Source organism: Uranotaenia lowii, chromosome 2 (assembly GCF_029784155.1).
Source record: "Uranotaenia lowii strain MFRU-FL chromosome 2, ASM2978415v1, whole genome shotgun sequence".
Lineage (NCBI taxonomy): Eukaryota > Metazoa > Arthropoda > Insecta > Diptera > Culicidae > Uranotaenia > Uranotaenia lowii.
In genome coordinates this window covers 188,299,097-188,323,476 of record NC_073692.1, presented here as the reverse complement: position 1 = coordinate 188,323,476, position 24,380 = coordinate 188,299,097, and the positions used below count along the sequence as shown (strand labels likewise).

The 24,380-nt window shown below is 39.0% G+C and overlaps 2 protein-coding genes across 3 annotated transcripts in view; one reads left to right on the top strand and one right to left on the bottom strand.

The window, feature by feature from the left end:
* LOC129749141 (uncharacterized) overlaps positions 1-22,187 on the top strand; it is a 34,259-nt gene extending 12,072 nt beyond the window's left edge. The window contains exons 2-3 of one of the 2 annotated variants that reach the window (XM_055744029.1): positions 11,862-12,032; positions 22,171-22,187. In XM_055744029.1, the coding sequence (XP_055600004.1) occupies positions 11,862-12,022 (161 nt within the window). In that variant the 3' untranslated portion in view covers positions 12,023-12,032; positions 22,171-22,187. Of the gene's footprint in view, positions 1-11,861; positions 12,099-22,170 lie in introns of those variants that run through there. The other variant, XM_055744028.1, reaches the window with a different exon arrangement.
* Positions 12,015-24,380, bottom strand: part of LOC129749140 (uncharacterized) — a 389,660-nt gene continuing 377,294 nt past the window's right edge. The window contains exons 6-9 of the mRNA XM_055744027.1: positions 15,853-15,984; positions 15,599-15,786; positions 15,288-15,525; positions 12,015-15,185 (exon numbers count right to left, since the gene is read on the bottom strand). Coding sequence (XP_055600002.1) covers positions 13,516-15,185; positions 15,288-15,525; positions 15,599-15,786; positions 15,853-15,984 — 2,228 coding nt within the window. The 3' untranslated portion in view covers positions 12,015-13,515. The remainder of the gene's footprint in view (positions 15,186-15,287; positions 15,526-15,598; positions 15,787-15,852; positions 15,985-24,380) is intronic.

Genomic DNA, 24,380 nt, shown 5'->3' with positions numbered 1-24,380 from the left:
GATTGCTGAATTCAACTATTTTATTTTTTTTTCTCCTTAATTGTTTTTTTTTCTCCGTATTTTTTTTTTCATTCTCATAGCGTAGTTTAAATAGGGTTTAAGGAATACAATATCAATTTAAGAGTTTAAATTTTGTCCTTTTGAAGTATTTTTTTTTTGCATTTTCGCTGGAGACCGGAGACTAACGTCATTGATGGTCAGTGGCAGGCCCGCAAGGAGCTCCTGCAAACAGCGATGAGTTATTGAATTAACGTTGATTCCCTATGACCCCGAAAATCAGCAAAATAGTTTGAACGGACGAAATATGAACCTACGAAAAATTTGATTGACTTTGAACTTCAAGTACAAGCCAATCAAATTTTTCGTAAATTTAGTACGGGATGATGTAACCGGTACACCAGCTACTAGTAAAACCAACAACAGAAATTCCTTTATAACCTTTAAATAAATTAATTAAGAGCCATTTAGAAACTAAATAAAATGAAACAATAACAATCAAATTAATTATTCATAAAGTACCTCCACTTAGAACTTAAAATTAATATAAAGATTTCGAAAAATAAAATCAACGAAGAAAGTTGAGCGAATGAATCCTCCTGCCAGGTACCACCCTAATTAATCATTAACCGAATCATCATTAACATCAAAAACGCGCCTGTAGATGTATTCGATCACCCGACACATTTTTGGAGTAGAAAGTATGGTTTAGAGAGTCATCTTCCAGATGATCACCGACTGCAAGCTTGTTGTGCACCAGGTGAATGACCTCTTTCGGGATGCCTTTGTGCACCTAGGTTTGGAAGAGAAAAGGTTTGGTCTTTGGTCTCGGGTTTGGAAGGGGAAGACAAGGCTGCATTGTAAAATCGCGGAAAAGAGAGTTGTTTGTTTAACTTCTCGATTAGGTCTTCGTATCGGGTAGTTCCGGTACGAAGTTGAACTAGATCAAGAAGGCTGATTTCAGATGCGACTTCCTGAACCACTTAATCGTGAAGTTCAGTTGGGTAAAGACCGTTTAATTCGCGTGGTAATTTTTTTCACCTGTGATCCGTGAACCAGTGTTCCGGTTATTAATTAGCCCTTTTTGTGTTTTCCGCTTAGCTCGCAGTTAAGTTAAAGGCATCGTAGGAAAGTGTAGTGTCAAAAAAAGCACAGGAAAACAGTGCTTACTCAGTCAGGTAAGGCGTGAGAACGCTGGTGCAATGCCGAACGTTACGTAAAACGCAACTTGTTTTTGCAACAGATTTGAGAAGCCCACTACAGCTTTCTCAAGCAGCCGTTTCATCAACCGTCGATCCCGCCGTGACGATCCGGGAATCTGCCGAGACCACCTAGAAAGCCACCAGGAACCGCCGGGACGAAATATCATCTCTGGAGCGTACACGCGGCAGTGCCAAGGGTATTAGGTCAGCGGAATTCTTCTATTTTTGAAAACGAAAATTCCTAACCGAAATTCGTTCATTAGCATTTGCACCACCCCCACAATATTCTTCGATTCGACGAAATCTTCGACCAGCTGTGGCAGCCGGGAGATCTCGGCAAAAAGTTTCGCTGAACGCATGGGATCACATTGGATCCAACCACGCGTTCAGCCATAATCACCTGCATAGCTGTTCATCATCTTTGCCGATAGCCCGTCACCAGCGCATCTGCCGGGAGAGCACATCGACGGTTCACCGCGAGGAGCAGCAGAACCGGGGAAACATCAAAAACCCCCGTTAGTATAAGGAAATAACGTGAGTACTCACCTATGGCCAACTTTGTTTATTAGCGATGTACATGTACATTTTTTATGAACGGCATGCAACTATAGCCGCTTATGTTGCAATTTGAAAATTTCATCCTACGACGATAATTTTATATGCGATCGACGTAATTTGGACTGGCGAGCCGGAAAAGTAGCCCATTTCCACCCCCGCAAAGAAAATTCAAATCGTTTGTATGGGGAAAATTTTAACGATCGAGCGCACCGTAAAGGATCGAAAAACCAAGCGTCTCCACCAGCACTAACAGCAGAAATTCGAAACAGACACACAACATTGTAAAACGAACACACGACAGTAGAGTCCGAAATAAAAAGGATCCAATGAATGTACCTAACTAAACCGTCTCAGGTATTTTGGACCGGAAACACTAGAGGGATGATGACATAATTGGGGCATTGGGAAGGGGATCACAGGTATTCGTTGTTGCGTTTGCTTTATTTACAGCGGTGATTGGCTGCGAATCCAATCACGGTCTTTTCTCATTCCTGATCAAGTTAAGAGGGTGGGAATTCGTCCGTTAGTTTTCAGATTTCTCTCGTTCAACTTTTTAGCGAACAACGAATAATCCCCCTTTCCGTGATTTTGCGGGCTGTTCTCGTTTTCGGGGCGGATTCGAATTCGAAGCCGAAGTACGGATCCCTTTTCAGAGACCCTTCTGCTTCTTTCCCAAAATAGGGAACCAAAAAAGGAACTTACGTCCGAGTCTCATTCAGCTGGGCAAACCAAGACTAGGTGGGTGGTCTTCCGTAAGGAAGTGGCGCTTAAGCCACCCGCTAACGAAACGGAAGTGTGTCGGGGCTCGCGTTATAAGTACGGCGAGTGCTTTCCCGGTTTTATCGAATGGATTGCTTCAACAGAGCTCAGACTATCCGTTACAATATAGTAGTGTCCAACTAGCCGTGATGCGATACTGTCCAAAGCCCAGTGAATAGCTGCTAACTCCGCTACATATACAGAGCATGGTGGCTGAAGACTGTGAGAGGCGCTAGATATTTCGTTGAACACTCCAAATCCTGTTGTTTCCTCTATAAGAGATCCATCGGTAAAGTACATTTTATCAGCACCGACGTGTCTATATTTAGCTTCGAAAATTCTTGGAATCAGAAGAGGGCGATGCGAGACCGGGATTCCACGAATTTCCTGCTGCATAGACAAATCAAACTGGACAGAAGAATGATCGTAGTCTGGGCTACAAACACGAGTTGGAGAATACGAAGAAGGGTTTACCTGCATTGACATGAGGACATGGTATATAGACATAAATCTAGTATGAAGATTTTGCTCAAGTAACCTTTCAAAATTCACAATCACCAATGGGTTCATGACCTCACACCTGATGAGGAACCGGAGTGATAGTAAATTGAATCGATCTTTAAGAGGAAGTATTCCTGCCAAAACTTCGAGACTCATGTTATGCGTTGTAGGCATACAGCCCAGAGCGATGCGGAGGCAGCGGTATTGGATACGCTCGAGTTTGATGAGGTGAGATTTGGCAGCTGACTGGAAGCAGAAGCTACCATATTCCATCACTGAGAGAATGGTTGTTCGATACAATTTTAAAAGATCTTCTGGATGGGCTCCCCACCAGGTGCCAGTGATTGATCGGAGAAAATTTATTCTTTGTTGGCATTTTCCTTTCAGATACTCAATATGGGCCCTCCAGGTACACTTGGAATCAAACCAAACCCCAAGATACTTAAAACACCTCGATTGAGTGATCGTTCTGCCTAGGAGTTGAAGCTTAGGTTGAGCAGGTCTATGTTTCTTAGAGAAAACAACCATCTCCGTTTTCTGTGGGGAAAACTCAATCCCAAGCCCCAAAGCCCAGGTTGACAATCTGTCTAAAGTATCTTGTAAAGGTCTGTGCAGAAGAGACTCAATTGATCCTGTGACAGACACTACGCCATCATCTGCAAGTTGTCTTAGAGTGCAGCCTTCAGAGAGACAACTGTCGATGTCACTTACGTAAAAGTTGTACAAAAGTGGACTCAAGCATGAACCCTGTGGGAGGCCCATGTAAGAGGTTCTTCTAACTGCAATATCTCCGTGAGCAAAGTTCAAATGTTTCTCACAAAGCAAGCTGTATAAGATGTTGTTCAATAGAGGAGGCAGACCTCGGGAGTGCAACTTGTCTGACAAAACCTCTATTGAGACTGCATCAAAAGCTCCCTTTATGTCTAGAAACACTGAAGCCATTTGCTCACGTTTTGCGTACGCCATTTGTATCTCTGAAGACAGCAAAGCAAGACAATCGTTTGTCCCTTTGCCCCTTCGAAACCCAAATTGAGTATCTGAAAGGAGACCATTTGTTTCTACCCATTTGTCCAAACGAAACAAAATCATTTTCTCCATCAATTTGCGTATACAAGACAACATCGCTATCGGACGGTACGAATTCGGATCGGACGCTGGTTTTCCGGGCTTTTGGATAGCAATGACTTTCACTTGTCTCCACTCTTGGGGAACAATGTTATACTCTAAGAACCGATTAAATAAATTTAACAAGCGAGAGCCCCGGAGCTGAATTGTTGCAAGAGAGGAGAGCAAGTGAGAACTCAACCATTGAAAAGCTGGAGTCCAGATCGCACCTGTCTTGGGACACATTCCGGATAATTCTTTGGTTCGGTGTGGAATCAGGACAGACTTTCCGTGCAAAGTCGAATATCCATCTATGTGAATATTCCTCACTTTCATTTGTTGATGATCGATTGCGCATGCTTCGTGCCACTCTCCACAAGGTACTCAAGGATGTTTCCCGTGACAACCCACCTACAAAAGTCCTCCAATACGCCTTTTTCTTCCCTTTGATCAATTTTTTCAACTGATTTTCAAGGGAAACATATTTTTCGAAAAGGACGAGAGTTCCATGTTTTCTAAAATCTTTGAATGCTTTTGATTTGTCCTTATACAGCTCGGAACACTGATTGTCCCACCATGGATTAGGAGGCCTTCGACGTACAGATGAATCTGGGATGGGTTTCGTTTGAGCACAAACTGCGCTATCATGTATCAAACTAGCTAGAAAGTTATACTCTTCCAAAGGAGAAAGGATATTCATAGAATTGATGGCTGTTGTAATCGTGTCCGCATATTTTTTTCCAGTCGATGTGTCTTGTAAAGTCATATGCCATATTTGTTGGATTTGAAGTGCTGGCCCCATTGGTGATTGTAATTTTGATTGGCAAGTGATCACTACCATTGGGATCAGGGATTACCTTCCACTGGCAATCCAATGATAGTGAATTTGAGCAGAGTGAGAGGTCAATTGCACTTTGTCTTGCAGGAGGTTTAGGTACCCGTGTTTTTTCACCCGTGTTCAAAATTGTTAAATTGAAACTGTCACAAATGTCATAGATAAGTGTAGAACGACTATCGTCAATTTGTTCTCCCCAGACAGTTCCATGTGAATTGAAGTCACCCAGGATCAACCTTGGCTCAGGAAGCACTGAACACAGGTCCTCTAGGTGATTTCGATCCACTGCAACTCTATGAGGCCAGTACAAACTGACAACGCATAAGTCCTTACCTCTTATAGTTGTATGACATGCAACAGCTTCAATTCCTCCTGATAAAGGGAGGTGGATTCTGTAAAAGGAGTGGCGCTTATTGATCCCCAAAAGCACCCCTCCATAAGAATCGTTGCGATCCAGACGGATAATGTTAAAATCGTGGAATGAGATGTTTGATTGAGAAGAAAGCCATGTTTCAGAAAGGGCAAAAATATCGCAACTAGTTTCATGAAGAAGACATTTGAACAGATCCAGTTTAGGAAATAGACTACGACAATTCCACTGTAACACAGTGATATCTCCGACCTCTCGGCTTAAATTAGCCATCGAGAGAGATAAACACTGAAAGAAGGGGCCAAGTTTGCATCAATTGCTTCAAAAATGTCTTTACTACACACAGAAAAAAAATCTGAATCCTTAACAACACTGAAATTGAAAACCTGTATCATTACATGACGTGGAACGCGATTTATTGATGTAAATTTACAAATTAAAAAAAGTTGAATCCTTAACAGCACTGAATTCGTATGACACAAATATTACTTGACACGGAACGCGATTATTTGATGTAAATTTACGTCACATATGATGTAAATAAAAAGAAGCATCACATACGACGGAATTTTCAGTGCGAATTAAATATTACACGTCCTTAATATTTTACATGTCTTTAAATTTTACACGTTTTTTGAAGTTTACAGACGTGGAAAATTCAACTCGCACTGAAAATTCCATCATATGTGATGCTTCTTTTTCGTTACATCATATGTGATGTAATTTTATAACATTTTTCTGGTCACACAAAATTCTTAACAGCCCTGAAATAGAAATTTCTTAAAATTACACGACACGGAAAGTTACAGGACATTGAATTTGAATTTAATTAATATTACAATACACTGAACGCGATGATGTCATGTAAAAATACAGACTGTCAAGAACAGAACCATAGACAAATGTAAACAAAGTGTCAAGTCCAGTCGTGCACCAAATTATTTGTTTTAAGCAGTTTTCCCGCGAGTGAGGTTCCCGGAGATCTTCATGATGTAGGGATGCGGTTCCGGAAGCGGCTCCATTTTACCACCATGTTGTTCTCTGTGATGTTACTCAACTTAGGATTCGGGGAAGAAAATAAAAGGTTGAAGTGAATTCTAATAAAAAAATGTGAGCTGAAAAAAAATTTCTGTCGCTAAATATAATAAATTAATTTAGGTATAAAAAGGTTTAATTTTTATGAAGAGATGAGAAAATTCCATTATTGAATCATATAAACAAAAAATAAAACAAAACAAATTCCAATTGGAAAGTTTCTCTTCCAATATTCAGTGATTTAATAATTTACATCATTTTTATTTTACACGTTGCAAAATTTTACTGACGTGTAATTTCCAACTAGCACTGAAAATTCCGTCATATATGATGCTTCTTTTTATTTACATCATATGTGATGTGATTTTACAGATTTTTTTCGTTGTGTGCAGGTAGCATTGAGGTTACAATGCCCCTCATCGATTCCGATGCGTTGAAAAACGTAAAAACTCCATTTAAAATATCAGACAGCTTGAACAGTCCCGATTGAACAGATGATTCTGACAAAGTTTCATTAGACTTTGGGATCTTAGAAGTCTCCAGTACTCGTGGTTTATTCTGGGCTACAAAATTCATGGAAAATCCAGCAGGGACAACCTTTTCTTTCCCAGAAGTTGTCGGTTTTTGTGTGGCGTCAATTTGGGAGCTAAATGTAGAAACCTTTTTCGGAACTCTGGGGGTTTTAGGAGCAGGTTTTGCTCGTTTCCGGGAGTTACCAATAAAAATTACTGGTTGATCTTGATCAGTAGAGTCGGTGTCATCATTGTCCACTGGCAGCACTGAGAATATGTTCGTGGACTGAGGTTGGATCGGAGGCGCCGCGCCCTTTAAAATTGCGGCATAAGACCGCTTCGACCGTTCCTTTAAAGAGCGCTTTTGACTATCCCAGCGACTCTTGTATGCCTCGCACGAGGAGATATCATGGGGTGAGCCCCCGCAATAGACACATTTCTGCTCTATTGCTGAGCATGCTCCTGCCCCATGATTCTCCCCGCATTGGGGACAGCGTTGCTTATTGCAACAGTGTGACGCTGTGTGCCCCAACTTAATGCAATTTTTGCAATCCATGGGTCGAGGCACAAAGAGCCGCACAGGCAGCCTTAAAATTCCGTCAATCAAGACGTAGTGAGGGAGGGCGGTACCCGCAAAGGTCACACGAAATGAATTTGAAGGCGAGTACACTTTGACTCCATTTACGACGTTGGCAGTTCTGAGTTGACGACAATCCAAGATTTCGACCGAAGTCGAATCAAGGCTCTTAAACTTGCCAACGCCGTTGGATTTCACGTACTCTTCCTTCAAACTCATTTCCGTGATTACACCCTCGATCTCTACGTCTCGAGACGGAATGTAAACATGGTATTCTAGATTAATGAAATTGCTTGCAGCAATTTCATTGGCAGATTTCCGGTTGGCCACTAACACGCGCAACTTGTTTGGTCGCACCTTTGTTATACTGGTCACGGAGGTCCACCTCGCCAGATCTTTAGTGATCTGCACTACATTTAGTTGTTTTCCGTCTTTCTTGGGCCGGATAAAAACCACCCATGGACCAGTGAAACCTGTGCTCTCCGTGTAGGCTCGGAGACGGGTTGCTCTACTTCCAACTGAGGATGATTCCGAATCATCATCCATTCGAGAATGAGGAGCATCTGAAGGACCAGCAGCAGCCGAATCCTCCAGATGCTCCTCATTCTCGTAGGTGACACTCTCATCATCCTCAGTTGGCGGGTTTAACCCCCCGCCTTCGCTCATATTTTATAGCGGAGACACAAGTGTCTTCCGTTTTTAAAATATGAGCGAAGTAATTAATAATCCAAATATACAAAAAAGAGAAATAATTGAAGAAGAAAAAGTGGAAAAAAGATAAAAAAAAATCACTGTTTTTTTAGTTATTTGAACAAAGATTTTTTTTTCACTGTTTGTGAATCTCCAACCACGTGGTCCTCCTTCGTTGGTTGAAGATGGCTGCCACACCTTGACTCTGATGGTGATTAGTCGACAACGGTCAAACTGATGATTAGCGAACAATGGCGGTTCACTGAACAATAGCGGCGGGCCAGGTGGTGATCAACTGATGTTCACAATAATGGTCGAATCCCAGCACTCGAATATTTTCATCTGCCTATTTGTCGATGGCAGGAAAACTGTCCTTTGCTACCACAAACGGAACGAAACACCGAATATGGGGTAACCGTCCGGACCCGAATCTATCGAACGAACAACGGACACTTTTTTGCACACTCCGAATCACGAGGTTAGAGAAACTTGAAACCACGTCTGTATCCGACGAGTGATGCGATAAGAATGCAATCGGTATGTTATATGCGATAAAACGATAGATAAAACTGCTATAAAACTGATATTTCATAGCTAGGTTAAAATCAGCAGTAGAAGAGCCGCGAATTCCGCAAGGCTGCCTATTCAGTGGTTTATTGAACCAAATTAAAGAAGTGTCTGAGCCAACTAACTGTAAGTACCGTTAAAAAAAAATTAGATCCGATTGAGGAAACAAAATCTATATCTTGTAGATTGACCACATTCGTTTGTACAGTGCTCAATATCAGTGGTTCTCAATCAAGCTAGTAAGCCTGTTTCGTTAATGTGAGTATGAAGCTCTAAAACAAATCAATATATATGATACCTAACTATTATTAATAAATTAGAAAAATTAGTTACACCAACGGTGAAGAAAACCGGGATCTGCTGAGGTTAGTCCGGAGTAGGAATTTGATCCAAAGGAAGTTGTTGAAGGCCTATAATTTAGTACTAGAAATTTGTAAGTATTATTTTGTGAATTTAAAAAGAAATTAACATGTTCCTAATTCGAAATACATCATCATTTCAGTTTGAGCTGTACTGCTACAAAAATCTAGTATTTATTAATACGATCCGCAACAGGATCCATGCCTCTATTTTCGGAATTCAAACGGGAAGCTGGCCTACATCATCGTATATGTGGACGATATGTTGGTCGCAACATCAAGCGAAGCCGAGTATCAACAGGTCTTCAGATATTTGGAGACGAATTTACAGATAACGTCCCTTGGAAATGTGAAGCAGTTCCTTGGTGTTAGGGCGTGAAACGCCCTGTTAGGTGTTAGGGGATGGTTTGGCCTCTGGTCAGTGCCAATTTTGTCGTTCTGCAACCAGTTTACCAAACCATCTACTTCGTTGGAATCACTAAAAGCAGCTTACCCGACCGTCTTTAGGAGTGCCCTAGGATTGTGCAGCAAAACCAAAGTAAAGCTGGAACTGAAGCCCGATGTCCAGCCAGCGAAGGAGATTACTTCCTGCTTGTGATCGATTCCTTCACCAAGTGGCCTGAGATCGTTCGAACAAGCAGCACCACAAGCACAGCTACAATCAACATTCTCCGAGATCTCTTCGCTCGTTTTGGAATGCCGACAACTTTGGTGAGCGATAACGGGCCCCAGTTTTGCAGCGCTTTGTTCCAAACCTTCTGCGCTGAAAACGGCATACAGCACCTCACCACGGCACCTTTCCACCCACAATCGAACGGCCAAGCTGAACGATTTGTGGACACCTTCAAACGGGCCATTCGAAAAATTCGAGAGGGGAGAAGTTCGGTACCGATAAGCGAATCGTTGTGTACCTTTTTGCTGACCTACAGAAGCACACCCAATCCATCGACGCCTGAAGGGAAGTCGCCAAGCGAAGCTATGTTCTGCAGGCCAATTCGAACATCCTTGGATCTACTTCGCCCACCAGTTCACAGCGAAAATCCACCAGCTGAACTCAACCGAAGCTTCCAGAGCCATGACCCGGTTTACGCGAAGGTGTTTTCAAGAAACCAATGGCACTGGTCACCTGGAACGATTGTCGAACGAATCGGAAACGTCATGTTCAACGTGCGTCTGGAGAACGGTAAGCTCGTGCGATCCCACTTAAACCAGCTTCGTAATCGTACTCCAAGTGGGCCAATGAATTCTCCAAAACCATCGCAACTTCCGTTAACCATTCTGCTGGACGCCTGGAACTTGCCAGAACCTTCGATACGGGCCTCAACCTCTGCGCAATCCAGCCCACCATCAACAGCGCATGGTTGTTCAGCTTCGCTGCCAACTTCTACACCAACACTGTTGTGCGAGAACCAAGGCAGTCACCAGATATCCCACCGATGCCCTCAACGTCTTCTACTACCTCACCATCAAGCTCTTCTGATACAGTTGAGTTTCAATCAGCCATCGAGCAAACAGCTGTACACTTGCCTCGTCGATCTTCTCGGACTAGAAGACCGTCGATCCGGTTTGATCCGTACCAGCTGTATTAAGGGAGGAGATGTTAGGGCGTGAAACATCCTATGAAGAAACCCGCTGGGCTCACTGCTGGCAGCTTGTCTGTCAGCCGATCGACGCGAAGCAGCGGATAACAACAAACTACAAGAACACATTATCATTGTTATTATTAGAATCGAGTATCGTGGTCGTACATTTTAACACGTTAGTAAAGTCAGTTTTAATTCGTTAATCGTTCGCGTTTTATTATGTCTGTGTCCGTAACGTCCCGGAATACAACACTTGGTATCCAGGTGGTCCGATCAAGGAAAGGTTTCGATTTGGGTCAAAAGGCATACATCGAGAAGCTGCTGGCGAGGTTCAACATGAGTGATGCGAAAGATCGGGAATTCCGATAGATCCCGGCTACATACAACAAAAGTAGGTGACGGAGGATGTTCCCAATTCCGATCAATATCAGCGCCTCGTTGGAAGTTTGCTGTATCTGGCGCTGAACACGCGGCCAGGCATCGGGATTTGCGCATCGATTCTTGGAAGGTAGGTGTCTACACCAACCAAGGCGGACTGGACGGAAGAAAAGCGAGCCCTGCGGTACCTCAAGGAAACTGTGGAACACAAGCTTCATCTGGGAGGTGGCTCAGACGAATTAGAAGGATATGTTGACGCAGAATGGGCAAGCACGGTACAAGACCCGAAATCCAACTCAGGTTACCTGTTCAGACTCGGTGGCGGGACAATTCTGTGGGGAGCCAAGAAACAAACGTACATGGCTCTTTCTTCAACCGAAGCGGAATACATATCCCTTGCTCAAGGCTGCCAGGAACTACTGTGGTTGCGGAAACTTTTTCTTGATTTCGGGAAACCGGTGACCGGAAGTAGCGGAAAAAGGTCCAAACACGTGGAAACCAAGTACCATTTCATCAAGAACTTGGCGGAACGAAAGGTGATTTTTCTTGAGTATTGCCCAACAGAACTGATGCTAGCAGACATCTTGACAAAATCTTTGAACCGTGTCTGTTTGAAACAACTGCGAGCGAAGATGGGACTCCAACCAACATGTGCTGAGGAGGAGTCATGGAGTACATCAAAGTAATAATTTGAATTAATAACACACGTCAGTTGGCGGGTATAAAAGGGGGAGAATTTTAGAAAATAAATCATTCTACTTTGTACCATTCAACAGAATAGTAGTTCTTATTTCATAGCACCTCTAACAAAAATACATATATTATTTTTAACAGATTGGGAATCCACCAAATACAAAGAGGAGGAACGTCACCAGCTTCTGAACGAGTACAACAGCCTATTATACGTGCTGAAACAAATTCTCAGCGATGTAGACGATCGGACTCAGGGAGAGCAGTTCATTCGGATTATTGAGGCGGCCAAAAAGGCATTGTAAGTTTATTTCGGTGAGTTTTATTCTATTTATCGGTATTCTAAATATACAGACATATTTGTGAATGATTTTAAATAGTCGTTGCCGAAAAAAAGTTTTCCCTAAATGTAGTGTTTGTTAAGATGACATTTCCTTCTGTTAGGTATGTCGTTTTCCGTAAGTGTGCGGATAGAACCTTCGATTCGATATACTTTCTACCAGCATAATGGTTTAATCTTATTAAACTTCGTTACAATAATTGTCTAAATGAGCGACAAGGGCAAACCTTTATATATTTTTCTCACATTGACTGATAAAAAGCGTAGTGATATTAATCATTCCATTTTGCTCATGTATAGAAAATGAAATTAACAATAAAATTACCGTCGCAGGGGCTGTTGATTATTCGAAAGAGGGTACATTTCAAATCACACTTAAGTTAAACTATTGCTTAATTTTTCAATTTCCAATGAATGGGTAAACATACACATATAATCGCACTTTTCAATTAACGCTGTTTATTTTTCTGCTTTAAATGATTTTATCTTTCTATCACAAGTTCCGGTAATACTTTGGTCGCCGTTTTTTAACTTCCTCTTTCTCTTCCTCGCTAGTAAGTTTTTCGAACATTTGTATTCCCTGTCACACTAAAGGATAATTTGCATATTATTACCTACTAGTTTCTACATTATGTGTTTCTTTTTTTCGAATGTGTGGTGTACATTGCTTTTGAAGCAGGACGTGCAGTTAAATCGGCGTGATTGGTTAGCGTTTAACTTTTGATAAACGGAGGAAGCTTTAACAGGCACATGTTTTGAGCGGATTGTGTAAGATTATATATAGAAGACAAGTTGATAGAGTGGTACATAAGGAACATCAAAGGTCATTTTGTACATTTTGCATTGTATCCATAAAACGTGCGAAAAAAATGAAGATACCATTTGTCTACCAATTTATTTATGCCTCAGCAAAATGAAGATAAATAAAAATGATGCATGAGAATGTCAATTATTTTGATACCTCATTTAAGATAAGATTTTTTTTCTGAAATGGTGCCACTAAAGTATTGGCTTTTATTTTAAAACCATTTGGTGAGAACATCTGAATGAGAATATCTTGTTTGTAGATATTCTTTTGCTAAAAATTCTTTATTTGAAAATCTTTGTATTTTTAAGTTATTTTCTGTTTTTACACGAACGATAAGCGAAAATATTCATTTATTTTTAATCATTTTGAAATTAATATTATAGTTTTATTGAAATGTGATTTCAATTCGCAAGTGTGTATTAAAATTGTTTTATAAATATATTCCATCACCAAACTCAATGCTAAAGTTTAGTAAACAAAATCTTTGAAATACTTTTCGTTGTATGTTAATTGTTGACATATTTATCCAATCCTGTTTATTTTTCCAAGTTTTACCAATTCCTCCAAACCACTCTATCAACTTGGACATTCGGGGATTGCACCTTGGTAAGCTGGTTTTTTTCGGAATTACAAACGTCTTGATAAGCTCATCATTTGATGGTGTTATAGATATTATCTTCCACGGGACTTCCGACAGTGGTAGCACACCTGGAACCGGCAGGATTGTGACTGACTGAGGCCTGCTGTGAACAGCTGTCGCTCGAGGGCACATTGATGCGGATGGTAGTGAAACGTTTTTCGGGCCTTGGTGGTGGAGACTGCTGGTGAGCACCTGTGTGATTCGTTGTTCCAGCTATTGTTGAAGTTTGGACGGGTGGTGGAAATATGGGTTCTTTCTGCTGCCGGGGCGAAGCGGTCGATGGACTATCGGCGCATATTTCTGCATAGATGCTTTCAGACGGTGTTCTTGGTTCACTCTCTTGAGCAATGAGCGAATCGCGCACACTACTGTAGGGAAGATCGTCCAAAATGTTGAGCTGTGTTCGGTTGATACCCTCTTCCAGTTCTTCATCTCTGTGTAGACTTTGCAGATCTTCGAACGAGAGTACTATTTCTGAGCGCTTTTTGTCCAACTTCGATTTGCTCTTCACCTCACTCAATCTCTGTGGGTTGGCAAGATTCAACAAATGCTGAATACTCGACTGAGACTTGCTGTGCTGCTTAGTCTTGACGTGAAATTCGCTGTAGAGTTTCTGGGTCATGAAAGACTGCTGATGAGCACTACTTCGTATCGGGAAAAAGATAGTATCTTCTGACTCCGAAAGAATTTCTTCAGACTGCCCTTGATCTCCTAACCGGATGTTGTTTACCAAATCCGGTTTATCTTTATTTTTAATGTCCATATTAGCACGGTTTTGAATTTCAATATGCTGCAAGGATACACATTTTTGCAGGCCAGATTCGCCTTCGCTGGCCACCGTATTGGCACTTGTAATATCATCATATCCGATATCCGAATTAGCCCTTGTAGAATTCAAACCTTCGATATCGATTTCACCGAAACGTTCCTGTATCAATCGGGACATATCTTTGTAACGATCTATCGATTTGGCCTTCTCGGCATCTTCGGAGTCCGTGGAGTGGTCCTTGTTATCTCCCGATCTCAGTCCCTTGAACCACTTTTTCTTGTTCGGCGTAAAGACTCGCATCTTGTCGCTCACGCCGGAAGCCAACGACAAAGGCTGCAGGTCGTGTGGTTCCTGATGGGACAGCGACTCTGGCTGTTGGCTTAACTGTTGACCACATTCAAGGCTCTCCAGATCATTTTTACTGAAAAATATGATCGAGTCCTCCTTTTCGTGCCCAGACGACGAGGTCTGGTTTCGATCTCCATGACCGAATAATCGAGTTAGCTTAAGCTTCTTCAAAACGTCACTCTTCGGTGTGATGCTACCGAATCCCATGGAAGCAGGACCGCTCAAGTGGTTCATACTGTTGGATGTCGCTTGCTGTTGTTCTTTCTGTAATTGTTGCTGTTGCATTGCAGTCATGATTTGCTGCAGTTCGGCCCAGTTGGTGTTGTTGTCCACCACCCTGGTGAAGTTTTCACAATTGATCTGACAAAACTTGAGAACCGTCTGGATACTGGCATTAAGGAACATCCGCTGTTCGCCATCGAAGCCCAGCGAACATTTCGAAAACTTCATTTGCGGCGTGATGTGCAGCTTGGCGAGCGTTAGCGTTGAGGCGTATTCCTGTTCGTCCAGCGGACAGGCTACCACGAAGTTCTCGGTGCTGATCTTGGCGATGGTAATGTACTCTGCGAAAAAAGTAGAATGTTTAAGTCCCTCTTCATTTTAAAATTTTAAACATTAAAAATATTCTAGAAATGTGGAAGAAACAAGTTGTGGATATTACATACCAGGCACGTTGTTCTGTGCGGCTCCGGTCATGCTGGCGATCAGCTTCAGGTTCATCGGCAGATTGACGTCCGACTGCATAATGTACCCTATCCGGTGGACACACTCGCGGTTCAGCTGCTTCGGCGCCTTACTGGCACTGTTTGGATGCCCGAGGCTGCTACTCTTCTGCAGGACCGGTGCCGTGTGCTGTTCGATTTCGTAGAACTTCCCTTTTGCCGACAGCGATACATAGTAGATCTGTTTAAGGAGGAAACATTGAAACTTTTCATACGAATGCTTAAATATAAGCAAGGGCAACTGTTTCACGTACCTGTCGGTTGTCCCCGAGTAGCTGAGCGTACTTTCCACGCTCCTTCTCCGCCCCGCCCGATAACGAGTTTGAGTCCTTCTGACTAGAGGAAGCCTTCTGGTCACCATCCTGGAAGACGGCCAACAAACGGTAAACCTGACCCGCCTTTGCCGTCGCCTTGACGTAGTGGGTTTTATGGTTGAAATTGTCTATAGCGGAAGAGAACAGCATCGTGTGGGACATTGCAAATTGTTATTTTTTAAGGGAATATTTACCATGAGATTCGGTGTAGCCGGATAGGTTTTCCAGGGATAGAAATTTGTAGACCCGTTCACGGACAAGCTGAACGATGGTCGTGTAAGCTGTGGCCGTCTGCGTTCCTTTATCACTGAGGAACGAAAAATATCCTGAAATGGGAAATTGAAATGCGTTAACCCTCAACTACATGAACAAGGTAACCGTAGAGTTTTTTTTTTAAAATATAAATAACTTGATTAACCGACCTGTACTAACTTAGTAATTTATACAAAAAAAAACGAGATTGTTTTTTCAGTACATAGTACATAGTGTAAGAAAAAAGATAGAAATGCTAATAGAATTTTTGCTGCATTAAAATTATTTGAAATCTTTTAGAGTACTAACCTAAACTAAAAAATGGGAAAAAAAACTTCGCGGACTTATGTGGGCTCGTATGCAGTGAAACGCACAAATATTCGAGCTGGTCAACTGTTTTCTAGCAATTTGAAATTTATTGTGTTCATTTACAGGCACCACCAGTTCAATTAAAATATTGCCAAAACATAATATTGAAGTTATCTCTCTCTCTTCAGAATACATTTTTCTTGATTTTACTTAACTATTTCCATATGAAATAGCAGGTCTGCAAAAGCAACTAAATAATCAGAAGACTACGGCATTTCTAAGTACCTACCTGAAGTGTAAAATGTGGACAGAAGATTTTTTTTTCTCAAATTCTATCAAATTTGGCAAAAACGTTTTGTTGACACTCGAATAATGAAAAAAACCATAAACTCTGATATTTTTTATTTTTCTGTTTATCTAAGAATAGTGATTCGAAATTATCGTGTTGTTTTTATGAATCCTGAAATTCATTTTTGATTGTGCATTTTTGCTCCAGAATTTTATTTCTTAATCTAAATTTAAAATACTGAAATATCCTAATTTAAAAACTTAATTTCATCTTAAACGAATGAAATAAAATTTGAATCGTTTGTTTAGAAAAGTAACAAATTTGCAACAACGAGGGTTTGAATAAAATGAAAAATAGTTGTTTTATTCCTTGAAGGGCATAATTTTCCCAATTTTTAAGCGATTATTGAGGAAACATTAAAAATTATGATAGATCAATTTCTGGAAACAAAAATCTCATTGGTGCAAAAAATGTAACAGCTGCTTTTGACTGATTTGTGAAGGTTGAGCAATTTGTGCATGTTTTTTGAAAAAGACATTGAAAATAAAGGTTATGATAAAATGATAAACTTTCTCGATGACTGCGAGTAATTGTGACTTCCGAGAAAAAGTTACATATGTTTTCTTTGTGATTTTTTCACAGTTCTAAGAAAATACAAAAATTTGACCGAATTTTTAATAAAATTTAACCAAAATGAATCTTAGATATTTTGAAAACAAAACGTTTGCAGTAGGTATAGTAGTTGTTGAATAAATAAAATTTTTCAATATCTATTAAAAAAAATGAAAACGCCCTTTTGTGATATAATTTCCAATAGAATTTTCTAAAAATTGTATTAATTTTTTTTCTTCTAAAATAAGCTTTCCAAATTGTCCGGTTTTATCCGGATTATCCCGGATACGGATCAGTACAAAATATCCGGTCCAGCCCGGTTTCCCGGATTTTGTTGAAAAATGTTTTGATTTTGCCCGTTTTTTTTAAATTTTATATGCAAAACGACCAAAAAACTAAAATCTTATTTTATGATCAAAAATGAAAATTTTTGGGCAAATTTTGTCAAAATATACATGAACGATTTTATGGAAGTATAAAATATAACCTTTCCATCGTTTTCCTTCTTGATTTTGAATCTATAATTCATGGGGTTTTTCCCAAATTTTCCGGATATAGGTTCCCGGTTTTTGGGTTGAAAATTTTGTAATCAACTACTTGAATTATGCCAGGTTTTTAGCTCAAATAGCTCGGATTTGCACGGCCTGGATAAGAACGGGAAAATGCTGGTAGCCTTATTCTAAATCTATCTCTGAAATAAGAAAATCTAGACAAAGCTGAATCCTTCATGAAATAGAGGATAGTAGATAGATTTCAAATAATTTTTCAGTTTTTATGTAGGTTCAAAAGTTTTCAGCTAGAATTCAATAGGAATTGCTAAACTTTAAAATTATTCGAGCCATAGCACCAAAACTAGAGGTGATAAACCAAATCTGACCAAATATGATGTTCTCTTGTGTAAGTAGTCAATACTATTCTTAAATGCAGAGCCTTAAGCTATTGCAATTGAAATAATGGATTAATTTGGTCAAATATGAAACTGGAAACAACTTTTAATTAAAATGGTCATTGTGTGAATGATCTGGAAATAATATTGACGATATGATTGGTGTGGATCTTGAAACTCAGCCGAGATCAGAAACAAAATTATGATTTTCTATTAAAAGCCCCAAATGATCCGACTTTTGAAAAAGTTATGCGCTGCAGGCTAAAATTGATCCTAGGCCTAGTAAAAGCTCTCATGCCAAATTGGGGTCTGTCGGATCACAGAAAAGGATCGCTCAACGAGCCTGAAGTTTGTATGGGGTTTTAAGTCACTTTGTTCGGGAGAAACATGAAAAACCAGTTTTGATTCCCTTCAACCAAATTCTTCTGAATGCGGTTTTTCTTAAAGCCTAAACTATGACAAATATTTCATCCGAACACTGCATTTCGATTTGAGTTAAGATAAGTTAAGTTATAAGGCTTCAAAAATGGGCTAACATTTTAAGGGTGGTATTCATCACTGTTAATGAGTCAGAGCTGTCAAACATATTGACGCCTCATTAACAGTGATGAAAACCACTTTTATAAAAATTAGCCCATTTTTGAAGCCTAATTTTTTTTTCATCTTAACTCTTACAGAAATGCAGTCTTCGGTTGAAATATTTGTCATAATAGAGCGTTTAAGAAAAACCACTTTCAAAAGAATGCGGTTGACGGGAACGAAAGCTATTGATGAAAAAGTGACTTTTCATGTTTCTCCCGAACAAAATGTCTCAAAATCCCATACAAACTTCGGGCTCGTTGAGCGACTCCTTCCCGTGATCCGATCTGGCCCAAATTTGGCATGACATTCCACAGGTTTTAATTTTCCCCTACAAATTCGGAGCAGTCTATTTTCTATATTATGTTTTTATATTAAGTCATTACAGTATGATATTTAAGTTTGAAACGAACCAAATCAAAACAATTTCCTGATATTATTTATTTTCGAGTTTTATAACAATTTTTCAATTATGGCTGATAATATTTGAATCCATTCTGATCTGAATTCATTTTCATTTGATTCATGATACATAAATCAAACATCCATATTTTTTCTTTTAAATTCATAAGCTCGCTTATATTCTGAAAACAAAGTTTTGATTTTAATTTTGGATTCATGATTTTCCTCCGATCTTGAAAATATATAAAACTACAAAAAAATTATTAGGCAACTACGATTAAAATTTGCAGGAATGATAATTGTTTTTTTATTATTTAATTTAATTGGCTCAAAATAATCGTAAATAAGGTCCTACCCCAGAGCAACTGTGGGCAAGTCCAAATGAAGCTCTTATTCTCCATCAAAAATGTTCCAAAATAAACTTCTCAATCAGCAAGGTTGAGCGTTTATCAGTTTTATACCCGTTCTATCTAAGCTAATTTTCGATTCATTCGAATGAATTCTTAGAATGATTTTTTTTATCTTCCTTTTTTATTTTTGAAATTTTAGCGAATTATGAAATTCAAGGTACAATTATCAGGAACTATTCCAAACAACCACGCACCATTGCTGTTCTTATTTTTCATTATTTACAAAAAAACTTACAGTGTTTTAATAGTAATTTTTCAAACATAACCGTACGATTTAGAAATGTGAAATTACTATTTATCATAAATTATTTCGTTATATTTTTTTTTTGACAACGTACGATTCGGAAACGTAAAATTCTAAGAACAAAAAAATTAAAAAAGGGGTGCGTTGTGACGTCACGGCTTCAAACACTCACATTTCAACTACTATTTTATCGAGAAATAAACTTTGAAAGACGAGAGAAAAATATGAGCTAGGGCTTTTGTGTTGTCGAAATTCTATAATTTAAATGTATGTTCTTAATTGAAATTATTTAGTTAGTTTAATTGTCTTTATTACGCTCTATAAAAATCGGGCTTGCGATTAAAAGTGTATCAAGGAATTTAAAATTAAAATTTATTAAAAGGTAATCACCAGAAAAAATTGAATCCCTTTATTCCAAAGTTTTTAATTTTTCTATTCTAATCATGCTTCACATACAACGGAAAAATAATTGAAAGATACATGTCCGTTTTTAATTTGTTAATTTATAAAAATATTCAAAAGTCTAATTTGATCAACCCTCTAAAACCCAACACCGCTTTTAGACGGGGTTCACTATAATAATATAAAAACCCACTGGAAAATTTCGAAACTCTCAGCAAGGAGAAAATGCAAAATTTCTGAATTCTTTGAAAATATCGGATTGAAGTCGATTCGAACCTACAGGGATATTTAAAACTTTCTGCAAATTTCAGGAAAAAATAGATTCGAATCTACAAGTCCTGAGCTGATTTTTTGTCCTGAAATCGTCCTGGAATTTCAGCTGTTAAAAACATGCTTCCGAAAATCAATCATTTTCACTGAGCCATGCTTGACTACATTCAGAGCCAAAAAATCAAAGCAGTCAAATTTTCCTTCTTCAACCAAATCATACAAACAATCATGCATGACAACGACGCTTCTGTATTTGAAACACTTTTGCGATACATGATGAGGTAAAAAAGGACGCAGACTATCAGCAACGAACGTCTCGATGCTGATTTCCTTCCCCTAACGATTTTCAACCTTTAGGATCATAACTGATATGTATCAGTTCTGAGCGATCTATGTAGGCTATCAGATGATTTTTTATTTTTCGTTTTGCCTAGAAGGACAAAATCATGACTAGGTAACCGCAATGAACTGTCCAGCATGTGCTACAGCTTTTTTGAACATGTGGTCCTGGTATTTATTCAGATTTTTCCTTTTGAAACATTAATGATCGTCTATCAATAACGAGCATTATCAACAATGATGCGAGGATAGACGTTCGGGAATGATTGAGGGAGCGACGTTCAAAATGTATCACCAAGTATGTCGATCACCGTCGATTAGCCACGTGACGAATAGCAACGGTAGCCTCCGGTGGGGCATGGTATATCTTCTTGTATCAAGTTAGTGTTGATTTTCGACATATATTCAATGGGTACTTTTACCACGTGCGTATCACAGCACTCGGAGGTAGCATCATTCTAGCTAGAAACCATTCCTGATTGCTTTTCTTGAGCGATTTTCCGACCACTGGTTAAAAATACAGGATGATAATAATACGTCCCGTATATCATTTAGTTTCTGAGTAAGGTGAAGTACGAAGCTCTGTTGACAAAAGATTTTTTTTTTGTATTTTATAAAAAAAATTGCAACAGACAAAATAATTTAGAAATTAGTTTTACGGGATTTTTTACGTAAACTAAAATTTTATTGCATCATATCGACTCTATGTGAATCTTGTTGTAACCGCAGTGATTCAAGTGCGCCCTGGTAGTAACTACTTTTCTTTCACAGAATTGTCCATGAATTTCACATGAAATCTAAGTGGAAACTGCAAATTGGTTTCGACTTATTATTTTTTTCAAATTCTTATAAGGAAAAAAAAGTTAGCTTACTTTGTTCGTTCTGGGAAAAATGTTTGAGAAAGTTGCGTTTTGTTTTCGCTAGGATTACACCGACAACTGCGATTTCTGTCAGCTGCCTCAGGATTATTTGGAAGAAATTGCAAATTGACAAAGGTTCTAAAAACAGCTACATTTAAAAATTCGGCAAAAATTCTGTGTTTCTTATTTTGAAAATCTAAAAATGCAAAAATGTGCCAACTTACGTCAACTTTTCAATCCTTCGAATTCCGAACAATTTTCCGAAGCATGTTTTTTTGGATTTTTTTTCTTCGACTTTGAATAACGGAAAAGTGAAGTGTCTGCTGAATAATGTCTGAGTTAAATATTTGAGTTACATTACGAGGTTTCCAAAACTATAAATTTTGTAAAAAATCGGTTGGGAAATAAGAGAGATATATTGGTTTTAGTTAGGAGTGTCAAATTGGAACTCCAGGGACTGTAACGGGTAAAAATTTCAGGGACGGATGAAGATTAAAAGAAAGGATGGAATGGCTTTGTTTTGTCCAAAACAAAGGTATTATTCAACTTTGATGATATTAAATAGTTATATAATTGTCAATACAATTCACCATATAAATCAAAGCCTTCAGTTGGTATGTCTTTTCAATGTTTATCATTTTTATCTTATTCGTAACAGGTAGAAACCATCTGTTTGGATCATCTCGTAGGGTTACCTTTACCTGGCTAGTTCTGCCGCCAGAGCCTTCGCGAGTGATGGCACATGGAAAGCAAGCAAGTATTATTCCTTGTTTTTTTTTTGCACAAGGGCGTGCTCACAAAAGTGTGTAAGTTTATTTTTGTTTACCCTCGTAGTGGTGAATACCTTGAAGTGAACTCTCTTGACTTCCCCCTGAGGTATGCATTATGTCGTTTGATTTATGAGTTTGGATCTACCGATAATGTTGACGGCAGTATGTCTGATTACTTTTAGCTAGCTCTACAGGTCCTACCTGTCAACGTTTTTTCGAGCATTTTTTTTTCTATCTAAAGCTGATCGGTTCAGCGGGCTTTTTTGCAGTTTGTTTTGTTTTGAAATGTATTACGTTTATTCTAAACAGGGTCTATGCTCTATCGATATTTTAATGACAGTTTCTTCCGCACAAAGTATTCATGATTTGTTTTGAATGTTTCATAAATCTAAATAGGTTGGTTTTGTTTTTTTCACGAATATCAGTAAACCTACCTCGATTTTCATCAAATCGGACTATTCTTTCAAATGAACTCACCCAATTCAGAAAAGGTAGGTGATACCAAATGATGAAATATGTATCCGAGTCCGGTTGCGATTGATGCATGATGATGATGCATGCTTCTCATGCAAGGGGAAGAAAACAACAAAGGACGACGAGGGTGGAATTTTCTGGTTCTTGCGTTTCGGGCCGAACTTTTACGTTCCATTTTGGGACAAACAAAACCTCCGAATGAGGAAGAAATAACACAAGGGAAGATAACCTACCCCGGACAGGAAAGTTGAAACCAGGGGCGTTCGTTTTGCGTTTGTGATGCTGAAGAATGTAAGCATTATTTTCAAATGTACCAACCCAACTGTTCAAGTTTATGATTTTTCAAAATTTTTACGGAACAAATTTCGTGAAGGCGAGGCGCTATTATTAAATAAAATTGACAACCTCTAACGCATTGCATTTTGGTGGTCTGGATTTTATTTGTTTAAAGATTGCAGAAAATTCTTAGGGGTATGCTAATGCAACGTTAATGTACGTAATGCGTGATAGACTTGAATGAAGTAAGCCATGACTTTTTGGCAACGCATGCGTTTTCTTTTCATCCATCGACAATTTTTGGTAAAATTTTATTTTAACTGAGAGTTTAAGGAAAACTAATGGAAAATGCTCCAATAAGTGACCGGTGGAAGTTGCCGTAGTAGTTCCTAGTTTATTTTAGAATACTAGAGAGAGTGATAAGCTTGACACATTCTTATAATATATTTCCGAGTCTGTGGGCAGGGAGTTTTTATCCTGGCTGGATTGAGTAGCAATTTCGTTCCCAATGAAGAAAAAAAAATGAAAAGTGAATGTAGAATGATAGAAAATTCTACCAAGTGTTAAGAAGTTCCAAATATAAAGTTATGTGCACAGATGCAGTGAAACTGATAATCAATGTTAAACAAGTGTTTAGTTCTAGATTTATAACCAAGTGATTATTCTAGGGAAATATTGTTTATTATTCATTGGTTTGTTTTCAATGCTAGACGCGAAAAGCTCGGCAGTCTGCTTTGATTGCAGTAAAAGGATCAAAAATTTAATGTGCAAAGTTTTCGGGCTTATGAAAAGTTTCCGGGGGATTTAGCCTTGATTTGAGGAGATTCGATTCAGGTCAATTTCAATTGTGTCCTGAGGAGAGCAACAGAAGGTTTGAGTATTGGGGACACGCAATAAGTATCCCTGAGATTTTTTCAATTATTAGATTTACATTTTAAATCTTTTTTTTAATCAATGGGATGTGTTTGGATTTTTCTGGAGTGATTCATTGTTATGACGAACTTACGGGTTCTGTGTTTAATAACATTTAGGAATTTTTATCCTAGCTCAAATTTTCCTCATTGATTCTACGAAATCTTTTGAAAAAGCAAGAGGACCAGAAATGATGGTGCACAAAATCCAAAATCATTTAGTTCTATGAAACGTTCACTATAGATGTAATGCTAATTTTAAAAAAGAATATTACCAAAGTACAGCAATACTGTCAGTTCATTAGATAAATGATTATATACAGCTTAGTTTTGGATTTCTGTGCAGAAAAACCTCATTTCTTCCCACAGAAGGATGAAATCCCAAGAACCATCATCAAGGAGCACAATCAATTTTTGCATATGTGATCCCAACCCAG